General features: G+C 36.9%; 1 protein-coding gene across 2 annotated transcripts in view; it reads right to left on the bottom strand.

Moving 5' to 3' along the window:
* Window positions 1–1,134: 1,134 nt before the first annotated feature.
* sft2d1 (SFT2 domain containing 1) overlaps window positions 1,135–12,353 on the bottom strand; it is a 28,673-nt gene continuing 17,454 nt past the window's right edge. For both annotated transcript variants that reach the window (XM_056249481.1, XM_056249473.1), the window contains exons 7-8: window positions 8,346–8,375; window positions 1,135–1,581 (exon numbers count right to left, since the gene is read on the bottom strand). In XM_056249481.1, the coding sequence (XP_056105456.1) occupies window positions 1,542–1,581; window positions 8,346–8,375 (70 nt within the window). In that variant the 3' untranslated portion in view covers window positions 1,135–1,541. The remainder of the gene's footprint in view (window positions 1,582–8,345; window positions 8,376–12,353) is intronic.

Here is a 12,353-nt window from a genome sequence, read left to right as displayed (position 1 = left end):
ATACAGTGGACTACCAGTAAAATGTATAAATATTTGGGACCAAAAATTAACCAGACACTTTGACCTGACCATATTTTAAGTGTTTTTTTTCTTTAATTGCTAATGCGACCCTTTTACACCACAGACTGAACAAAATGAAGCATTGCTTGGTAATTGGTTGACCTAAATTGGTATTGTCTAATTGTGTACTTAAATTTAACAGCTATTCAACCTAATTCATTTGTGAGAGTCTAAGAATGGCCAAAACAGTGACATATCAACTCATTTGATAACTCTTGAGTTCTTGTCATATTATTACCATTTTCTAAACTATAGCGAATAAACTGTGATAATGTGAGAAATGTTCAAGGTGTCTGAATACATTTTGGTTTGACAGTAGCTTTGTCTGAAGAGTATCTGTGACATAGAACGAAAAACGACCTTAATTTATTCCATTTCCAGTTGAGTTTACAACCTGATGTGCTGAATGTTCCGAGAGCTGATTTCATATATGCACTGGGAAAGATTTACATCAGACGTCCGTACACTATCAGATGAACAGCCGACATATTCTCACTGAATATGAAAGTGTTCTGGCTGAATGTGTTTTGGAGTGTAAAGCATCTTTCTCAGCCATAAGCTGGAGGGTCCACCAACAGCTGTACCCGGTATCTCACCACAGTAATGAACCGATCAGCACGTGATCAGCATTGTGCATAGAAGAGTGCTGTGGAGGAGGGATGCTCAAGAAAACAGAGGCTCCCACAGTTGTCATGGAAACCGCATCCGTCTCCTTGCTTGTGCGGTCTAAAAACAGACCAGCCACTCTAGGTTATTAGGTCATGTTAAGAACATGTGATGCCTGGAGGTAATGAACAAACCTGTATCTGAGCATGCAAGAGACAATCATAAGGGTTTATTGCACAAAAAGCTATTGTTTTGTAGATTAAGCACACAAAAAGAAAGCGAGGCATCTCCTGGAATCCCATCAGCTCATCTCCTGAGATCCAGTGTGGGGAGACAGCTGTCTCTGTTGCCCTGGGCACAGACAACCATCATTATTCTGAACACATCAGTCAGAAGATTATAACATATGACACATTAACTCCCTGTTCAGCAGGCGAAACGATTCCAAAACATCCAACGAACAAAGCATGAGTATTGTATTTATTTATTTGGTGTGAATGTTGCATCATAAGAATAGGGTTTTTCTCTTGTTATTATATTTGGTAGAAAGGTATTTTTCTGTACAAAAGTGAGCAGTAGTAGATTTCATTCATAAACATCACACGTAATAAAGCACTTCACTCCGTTTCAACTGGCAGTTTATCATGTAATCATCCGCCACACACAAAATAAAAACAACAAAAGCTTTAGAAAAAAAAAGTAAGGCTTGTAAGAAATGCAAATATTACATATTCACTCTTAACATTACACAATATTTTAAAAAAATGATTAAGACAAAACATGAACGTTTTTTAAGGTCTTGGAGAAGTTCTGAAATGAAAGAGAAAAACACTCTTGCAAGGCAGGACCTGTCGTCAGAAGGAATACTGGACACTTCAGCTCAAACAGGAGGTGAAACACTTCATGACAGCATCCCTGTGATAATGAAAAGACATTTGTTTATGGCTGACGGCTCAATGGAGTATTATACTGGGTGGGGGCTCACAGCAAAATCCACAGAAACAGATGGATAATGAAAATACTATGATGAAAATCATACTTAATCCTAAATAAACCGATAGCTTGCTGTTAATGTGGTTTATTACCTCAACATTCAATTTAATTCTTTGTTCTAAAAAAGGCTTGTTTTTTTCCTTTGTTGTGACTGGGTGGAGCTCTTGCATATTTGATTATGTTTTGGTGGGAATACATTGCATGAAAAGAAGCAGATCAACCTCATTTTCCAGGTACGGAGTACGGTTTATAAATAATGATGATTGTAATGCACTTTTCAGGGTATTCATTTTCCTAAAGATCATTTTATTAGACTAGTTTTGTCTAGAAACTAAAAAAAAAGCTTAAATGTTTCATTCAGAGAGTATGATTCTCTGATATTTTTCAGATTTAAACTTCTATTACAAGAAGTTGGTAGATTCAGTTAATTTCAAACCTCCTAAAGGCTGGCCCAGATTGACTAAACAGGGAAAATTAGCGTGAGCGCAATTCCAAAAAAAGCGCAGATGGGAGTGGAAAGTTCTTTGCGTGATCTACTTCGACGTGACGACAAGTAAATGAAAGAACACAGACGCAGCCGTTTCATTTCCAATAATGACCAACCAGGAGCAGCGGAAAATTAGCGTCTGGTTTAAAACATGCTTTTTTTCTGAGTTAAATAATGGCGCAAATCCTTGTAAATTGACTAGCGCAAACCTTAGTAAATCAACTTGCATGATTCAATTACTCTCCTCTCATATATTTTGCGTCTGAAAGGGAAACTCCTACAAACGAATATGCAATAAGATCAGCCGCAAATATAACCCTGGCCACGCCTTTTTAGTGCAAATGTTTCCACTGTGTGTCTTTAAACCTGACAGTAGTTTTATAACGGCTAAAGAGGGTTTGTGCTGGCGTAAGCTGTTAGTAAATCTGGCCCTTAAAATCTTATGAGATTTTCAAAATGTTGATTTTGTTCTTAAAGTGTGGAGTGCCACGATGTGACCCGTCTGGGAAATCTTGCAAAATCTTTCGCGGTCAAATGTGACAGTAGAATAAACAAACATGGCAGACGACAGGCAAGAATAAATGGCGCTAACAGTGTTTGGACTGCTATTTACAGAAAATTTGCGGGGAAAAAAGCGGTTTGGATGAAGTTGTGTTATTTTTCCGTCAGCTCGTTTTCTGATTGGAAATCGTTTCGTTCCACATTACAATCTACATAGTGTGGTTGCCTTAAGCCGGGCTCAGTACAGGAGTTTCAGGCCGATTAATGCCCGAAAACAATGCGTCCAGGGCATTGATCGGTTCCGTCGTTTGACACAGATTATCTGTTAATGTGAGGCGTTTACAGATCAAATCTTAAACCTCTCGATCTGCTTGTGGACACATGGGGCCGCCCCGAAAATATCAAACATGTCTGATATATAGGATTTTATATTTGGGATGATTACGACTATGATTGCAATGAGACGGAAGTGATGGAACTTTTAAAAAGGCGACAGCGAAACAACAAGCAGCTGTACGGGTCCGGTGGACAACAGAGGAGGAACGGCTGGTGGAAATGTGGAAACAACACGACTGCCTCTATAATGTCTCCTCGTATAATATCAACAGCAAGTTACCTGACACAGAATCCATTTTGTTTACATCCGCTTCCCCCGTGAGGTGCTAAATCTGGCATGATAATCTCAAGAATATCTTGTAGTGTATGATGAGCCACGATTTTCAAATCTTGAAGTGTGAAAAGAAAATCTGTGAAGATTCTCCTTATGTGCGCGATGCAAATAGATTTCACAATCTCTTAAGATTTAAAAACTCCTGTAGTCTGAGCCCGGCTTTAAATGAATCGACTGGAAAATTGCTTTGTGTCATCACTCAAATAAATATTGTGAATCGCATTCTGCATTAATTTACTGAAAAACCTGATTATAAAATAAAAATAAAAATCATGACTTGACAATTTTTTATGATATTTTTGCTGCATTTTATTTTTAGAGTAATTACAATAGTGGCTGTTTGTTTGAAAATGCTGGTTCTCTCTGATTAAGGAAAAGGAGCAATTCAATAATAAATATTGAGATGCTGAAAAAATTAGGACGAAAAATATTTGTATCTATATCGCCCAGCCCTGATATGGAGCTAAAAGATGAGGTAACCATCACGGTCTCCAAGGCAACAGCAGAACAAGGTCACGGTGCCTTCCTTGCCTCAGCCTCCACCCTTTTCCCTCTCTCCTCCGCCTCTGTCACCCTCTCCAAATGTGTTGCTATGCAGACTTTGTCATGCTCAAAATTCACAGGAAGTGGAGGAGGTGTGAAAGCAGTCAAGGTTAAAAGGAAGAGTATAGAATCAGAGAGAGAATGAAATAAGGACAGAAAAAGAAGGGAGACTGAGGAACGTTGGCATTACACGCACCCACGCGGCGATCGGGAGAGCGTTTGGTGTTTAGCCTTAAAAGCACTGCACATACAGCACATAAATAAATGATGATTAACTCCCCCTGTTTTCTGATGAAATATCGGCGCAACGGATGCCCCGGCTTTCCAGCACAGCGGGTGGATTTCCATCAAAAAAAAAAAACCTGAATAAGCCAAAACTTATGGGGGGGGGGGGGGGGGCGCTAAAACAACAGCAGAGACATTATGGGATTATTATTAGCATATTATTTCCAAAAATACAAACGTGTTATGTTTTTACTTGACACATAGGGAGATAACCGACGAGGAGGGGTAGATATTAGGGCTGGATCTCTTTTTTTTTTTTTTTTTGCAGATTCTGAAATTGGTTGTTTGTCATGCGTTTTAATGCATTATACTTTCTAAAGGTGTGTTCAATGAATAGATAAGTATTATAATGTATTATAACTGTGGTTACAATTATTCATGAGACCATACAATGCATTGTAAGGTGCATTACAAGGCATAATTACTGCATTACAAATACTTTTATAATGCATTATACATAAGGGCTTTAAGTAAACCCTAATGTTCAGCCTAATGTTTTCAATATCACAATATTTATGAAACAGCTCGGAAAAAGAGTTGTTTTTCCCAGTCAGAGGGACCATCATTTAACCCAAAACAGGGTTATTATCGTTAAACTAAAACTATAAAGCATTTTCCTTACTTGATAAAATAAACATTAACTGAAATAAAATAAAAACAACAGTTGTTTTATTTCAGCTATAAGTACTAAAATAACTTAAATGAAACTAAAACTGAACCTTTATATAGACAAACTTATACAAATACGATTTGTTTTACCTAAAATTAAAATGAAACAACTATTATTGTATCCGAAATACTAAAATAATATTCAATGGTCAATATTCAGTAATTCATTATATATATATATATATATATAATAATAACAACAACATTTATCTCTTCAGTTCATTTATTTTTTTACTAAAACTTTAAATATAAAAAAAAAAGTCACGCAGAGCATTTTTGAGGGATGTACTGTAAATCATTTAATAATTATAGTTTTGAATTGATTGAAATGGACTGTCTGATTCAAGGAAATGAATTAATCAAACCTACCTAATTTGTACTGTATATTTATTTTTTTGAAGAATGTTGGGATCCAAACTTCATTGACTTTCATTGTATGGAATAAAGACGAAAGAAAGTCATACAGGTTTGAAACAACATGAGGGAAAACTACGTTTAAATCACTAATAAATATAATCTTAACACTCGTATTCGAGACAAAAAAAAACAAAAAACAATCAAACTAACCAAATGACATGGTCTCTTGGAAACTTAATGGCTCAAAAAGTGCATTAAAATATTAGATTGTGGATATGCTCATGAAAAAACATGTGCACAGCCCAATGTTCAAAACAGAGATCAGTGGGATAAACAGCTCATGACGTGGAGCCTGCTCATACTAATCCAGTAAAAACAATGAGGAGAGCCCTCTAACCCACAGTTTTAAGCCACTCAAAAACAGCATCACTGAGCTTGTTGAAGGGTGCGGCTGTTTCTGGGAAAACAATCAACAATGAAACAATGGTGAGAGGGGCTTCTAAAGATGAACCGGCTTCTGATAAATGGAAAGATGAGTCAAGGGTTTGGTCTTAAAATGAAACGAAAGCAGCAGGTGGAATTCAGAGGAATTGTTTCAGAGGTTCTTGAAGCAGGGAGGTGTCAGGTTGTGTGTGTGTGTGTGTGTGTGTGTGTGTGCGCGTGTGGGGGGTGTCCTGGCTGTCAGAATCCATCAGAAACATGCACGAGCACCTCTGGCTGGAGAGAAGGGGGGTCGCCGGGTTCAGCAAGGGATGCAAAACGTTTTAACGATTCTTTTATATTTGGTGATCCAATAATGCTCAAGATTCCAGCGAATGAGGCGACCGCCGGCCCTAGAATGTATTATGTGTGTCGTAAGTTGTTTATGTTGCCTTCTTGTTTATGATAGTTAGTTTAGAGTGTTATCATAAGCTAGATTGCATTTTGTTATTTTCATTTCTTTTGCACCTCCCCTTTAAATCTTCTGGATTCCTTTTTTTTAAGGGATGTACGATATTGGATTTTGGCCGATATTCGATATGCCGATATTTTCAAACTAATTTTGCCCGATGCCGATATATTTGTATTTCTTTTAAGTGCAAAAAAAAATTATTACAGCTTCTATTAAAGTTCTCAGTCAAGAGCAGTGAGTGATTTCCTCTTTGTGTTGTGTTGTTTTATTAACATTTAAAGGGATAGTTCTCCCAAAAATTTTAATTGTCATCATTTACTCTCTCAAGTTGTTTTAAACCCAAATAAATTTCTTTCTTCTGTTGAAAATAAAAGTTATTTGGAAGAATGTGGCCAACCAAACAGTTGCTGTACTCCAGTGACTTCCATAGTGTATTTAAGCACAAGAAAGAAATTAATACAGGTTTGGAACAACATTAGAGTGAGTAAATAATGACAGAATTTTTATTTCTGGGTGCAGTATCTCTTTAAGGACAAGCGGCAGCATATTATAGATACTGTCTCTTTAAGAACTGCACGCGACGCGTTAATATACACGCATTTGACAAGCAGATTTTCTCTGTTTGCTTTCACTTTAGACATAACCGACTTTGTTTATGTAAACCTTGTGTGTATTTGACAGTATTAGCGCAATAATACTCGAAAGATAACTTAGTCCAGTATGCAGGCGCTGTGACAGGCTTTTAGTTCCTGTGAGCGTCGGGTGTACGCGCTCAGAAAAGCGCATGTTAGAACAGCGCATCAGCACGTGAATGACATGTTTAACTAGCAAGACTTTGACGCACATGGAAATAATGAACTTTTGTGAATTGCAGTGTCCCGTGAGTGTAACTCTACCTCTGCGTTTACATGTGATGTGATGTGAATGTACGTCACGTTGTACAGTATGTTGAGATGAAGGCGCCAGAATTGAACTGATAGAATGCACGATACTATGATTTTTCTTCAAAAGCAGATCGTGGAGACATTTTAATCATCCACGATCAAAAACCTGCTGGCGCGCTCCGTTCACGGTCGTCACGTGCGCATAGAAAACACGCCACCCTATCGGCAAGGCTCATCGGCAGTAATATTCATATCTGCCGATGCCGATAATGGTCATTTTAAGCTTTTATCGTCCGATACCGATGTTGTCCCGATATCATCGTGCATCCCTACTTTTTTTGTCATCCAGTCCCTAAAATGATTTTAATATCTGTAAACAGAGTTTGATTCCAAAATAAAGATTCTTGTTGTAATTTACACACTCTCAGTGTAACACACAAAGAGAAATTTTGTATAATGTTCATGCTGCTCTTTTCCATTGAACAAAAGCTTACAGTGTGTGCTACTGTATATTTCAAGCCTTCAAAAACAATATGCTAGCTTTTTGATGAACAGACCAAAACTCATTCATTATGCACTGATACATTTCCTCTCCACTGAAGTTGGACTACTTTAACGGTCCATTTATGGTGCTTTTTTTCTGTCCTTTTTGAAGTTTGAAACCCTATTTGCTTCAATGTATGGAAAAGAGCAGCTCAAACATTCTTCCAAGATATAGCACACTTCCACAAGGTGAGAGCCTACATTCTTTAATCATTCTCAGTAAGTTGCCACAAAAAAAGCCTCAAACAAAGAAACAGAAGCAAAACGACTTTAAGGTATTAGATAAAGACCTTTATCAGGCTCAAGATGAAAAACAAGCAGCCATTTGCATGGCACTGGGAGAGCAATACGCTCCAGTAGGGGATTAGAGCCATATGGTGAAGGCCAACAGCCGAAAGGCCATGAGTAAATAACAACATGTTTTCATTCAGGGAATTCAGCTCCCCATGTACACAACCCAATCCCACCCAACAAACATGAACTGAGAGAGTCACATGTCACAGTCTGACATGCTGCCATTTAAAGACAAACTTCTGACTTCCACTGAAGTTAACTGGGATTTAAACTGGCATTTGAGCTAATCTAGTTTAGCTGACTAAAACGGTTAAGTATTGCACATCAGTAAAGCCTAGGCTATATCAGGTTTAACTAGACGCTTCTGTGCAACTTTTTTACTAGTAGACTGTAGCACACATTGCAAACATAGCTCATCCAATCAGATTTCAGTGTTGGACATATCTATTCTATAAAATAATAAAACAATCAGTTCATTTTATTTAAGATTTTAGATCAAATGTAGGCAAAATTATATGAAATTGGAAGTAAATATGAAACATTAAGGAGGTATTTACTTACCGTGCAAATGGAATGTAGGAGATACTGTACCTAAAAAAACACAAAAATGCACAGTGTTAATACCTAATGTCCCATTGAAGGCTTAGAATAGATTCATAAACAAAATGATCTGAAAATAAGAGTAAATCCATAAGTACGTCAGTTACAGCTTGCTTTTAAAGTAATGAAATGATGTAACAGTAGATGTGCTTACATTGAGCTCATTAAAGTGTTTTTAAAAGAAGACACTTATGCTCACAAATGCTGCATTTATTTGACCAAAAATAAAGCAAAAACATTATTATTGTGAAATATTATCACAATTAAAAATACATTTTCTATTTGATTTAGCAGCTGGACCAATCAGACACACAATTAATTCTTTATATTTAATAAATAATCCAACAGACCAATAACCCAACAACAAAACTAAGTGCCAATATCCTCCTGAACACTAAATGTTTCTCTTATTTTTGATCTCCCCCATACCAATATAAAGCCCACAATCAATCAGTTTAAAAATCAAATACAAAACCTGTCCTAATTGAAAGAAAACAAGTAGACAAAAAGGCTGAAAACAATAATTGGTGATAACATAGCATAATGAGAGATTTATAAGCATTTTTTTTTGTAGGCTGGTCATTTTTGACCGCTAACACAACAAGTGTGACTTTGTCCCATTTTGATAAAAAAAGCATTTAAAAACAAACTTCCTGTTTAAACATTAAAGATATTCTGTACAATTTATCATACTAGTGTGCTTTAAAATTTTATTCAAATTTTTTTTTTAAATAAAAAAATGTAGGTGCATGAGCTCAGATAAAGGTTGGGGTTGTGTAAAATGAACAGGCTCATTGATTGAAAATGTATTTTGCTACATCAAGTTCATTTTATTAACTGATCCAAATATTTATAATGAATTATAACGAGTTATAAATATTTGGATCATTTATATATGGAAAATTATAAACTATATTAATTAAAAAGTATATTACATATGGAAATTATAACGAATAATAATTAATTATTCTATTTTCATTGAGCTAATTTGCTACATTGAATATACTTTGAAAAGGAATTTATTCTTGTAAAGGAAAAGCTGAATTCTCAGCATCATTACTCCAGACTTCAGTTGTCACTGATCCATCAGAACTCATTCTAATATGCTGATTTCAAGCTCAAAAAACCTTTCTTCGTATTATTATCACTGTTAAGGACATTTGTGCTGCTTATTATTTAAATGAAAATGTGATGCATGTTTCAGGATTCTTTGATGAAGAGAGTTTAAAAGAAAAGCATTTATTATTAATTTCTTTAAAAAACACACGCACGTGTGAATGCATTTTTAGACTGTATAATATTAAAATACAAAAGGACACCGTATACAGTCTGTTGTGTGCTTAGCCTAATGTTTCAAACGACTATTAAAAAAATGATTAGGGATTTGTTACACATAACTGACTTCAAATGAAATGCTAATGTGCTGACAGCTTCTCAAACATGTCTAGCATTAAGGAATCTTTCTTTCCTATTTCTCAGTATCATACACATGTGGTTCAGGAGGTTGCCAGAGTGATCGCTGTCAGAGGAAGGCTGTCACAGTGTGAAAGAAGAGAATGTCCTGACAGTGAAACTGACGGCAATTACATGGCTAATAAAACCTGGCCTATTGACGCGTGCAAAACTGGACACACACACAACCCCCCCTCCCCCCAACACACACACAGTGTTGTCCCTCTCTATTCATCGGTCTATCTATCAAACCAAACCAGTAGCCTATTTCTGTGCAATATATAATATATATAATAATATATAAGCTTCAATGTCCTAGGCTTTTTGAAACTTTTCTTAAACTTTCATGCAAAGCTTTGTCGAATCAACATTTAGGTTTTTTTGAAGAACTTTTCTAGATCAAACTGAGAGAAACCCTGAGTGTGATGCATATAAAGTTAGACATTTGGGTTTACTGCACTGAGCCCCGTCCACCTGCTTCTGCACCTGTGCACTGCTAGGCCAAGTGAAGGGGTCAAGACACGCTTAGAGGATCAGATTATTTCTGCTTCCCAGTTCCACTTAGCTGCTTTAGTGGCATGGCAATACTGCCCATCTGCCCATCTCTACCTTATATTCTGGGCAGCGAATAGCCTTTAAGAGGTCTTCAAGTGTGAACAAACTTAAAGGTGTCAAAGGTGAGTGGGTTGTGATGTCACTACATTGACATGCCTCATGAATATTAATTAGCTTGTGCTGCACGCAATCAGGAATTTTGCGTATGAGGGTGAAAGATTTACAGACGCAGATTTCACAACAGGTTCAATTTGGTCACACGTATATGCCGCGTTTCCCAACAGAAAACTGCTTGGTTTAAAAGTAGCTTGTGTGCGAATTGTGCTTCATACATCGGTACACTATTGACAACAGACTTTTTTGTTACTGTTACCTTAGCATACACCACAAATAATTATCAAATGCTTGCATTCTTTAGTTTGTTTCTTGGAAAATGTGTGTTCATAAAGACTAAAGTAAAAACATTTTGTCATCACACCAACAATCTACCTACATAATCACTCGTCTCATTTGTCACATCACTCACCCTGATCATGGGTTTATTTTTGTCCCATTTTCTCACCTTGCCAAGTACTCAACCCCCCGCCTCTAAATCTGCTGCCAGACATTGATGACAAACGGCACACATGGTTTAATGAACAGGTAATTAGCCTACACTAGTTGAGATGTCCAGGCAGAAAGGTTCCAGAGAAGAGCTGAACAAGCTGCCAGAGGTGCCCATATGCCAGAGTTTCCGCTAGAAAAAAATGGTGCCGGTCAAAGTGACTAGCGCTAAAATCAGTTGTTTTTGAAATCAAGCTGAGCGCTCGTGTCTGCTGCTATCAGTTGCATGGACGACGCGCTGCGCGAGTTGCGCGTTTCAATCTATCGCCGTTGCGGAGACTCTACACTCTATTATTTATTAATCCAGGCAAATTTGTTGAAGAAACATTCATTAAAATGAAGATACAATTTATACAAAACGAAATAAACTTTAAAGAAAGGCTTTCTACAAAACTAAATAAGTGGTCAAAATCTGACCCATTCCATATATTTTCCGATATATTGCTCATCTTATGATCCTATCTTACTCATCTCATGCGGTTCCCTTTTCATATAATCAACATAGATGAAATAAAAAAATAATAACATTATATTATTTATAAATATGAAACGTATGTTTAAGTTTTTTAATAATAAGCGTCACACCGCTCCGCTTTGCTCACATGCTCTGGTGTGTAGCCTAATGCATGTGTGCGTGCATTAGGGGTGTAACGATGCATCGATCAAACGTCTAACGATACGATGCATCGATACCACACCTAAAATATCGATGTACGGTACCTTTATTTTGACACACTCCACATCCTCACGTTACTTTTCTCCGCTGAAATAGACGCCTGACAAGATTGACTGAACCCTTTGTCACAAAAGCCGGTATTTTCCACTGTCATCTCGAGACTCGAGTTCATGTTTCACAGCAGAAACAACAAGCCCCGAAAAGTCTGTTTTAGCAAATCAGTGCGCAGTATTCAGGTCAGGTGACAAGGCTGCTTGTCACTTTGAAAATACGCGCTAGCTGAGAGGAGTTTCGTCAAAGCTGACTAAAAGTGATCGAGGATGGATTTCAGCGAACTTGATGAACCCGTGATATCTTCGTCGGGGCGTAAAAGTAAAATAAAAGCTGAAACTTTGTCACGGAAGCTTGCTAAAACAGCACGTTTAGTGGTGAGTGAAAAGCTCTCTGTATCGCGTGTATGTTAATCACAACAACAAAGTTTGACAGGCGTCTATGTCAGCTGAGGAGATTAACGTTACAAAGATTAACTAAGTGTTTTATTATGTATCATAGCAAATACTTGGCTTTGTTTAACTCTAAAACATGAAATGTGGAGTTATCTGCTTTTGCCACACAATAAAATATTTAAATCCTTTCAATGAACTTTATAACAGAATATTTCAAAAACAGATAACTCCGTTCTT

This window comes from Rhinichthys klamathensis, unplaced genomic scaffold (genome assembly GCF_029890125.1).
Source record: "Rhinichthys klamathensis goyatoka isolate OS25496 unplaced genomic scaffold, OSU_Roscu_1.1 h1tg000003l_1, whole genome shotgun sequence".
Classification (NCBI taxonomy): domain Eukaryota; kingdom Metazoa; phylum Chordata; class Actinopteri; order Cypriniformes; family Leuciscidae; genus Rhinichthys; species Rhinichthys klamathensis.
The sequence above is the reverse complement of the archived record's forward strand: the minus strand, read 5'-3'. Positions and strand labels throughout refer to the sequence as shown.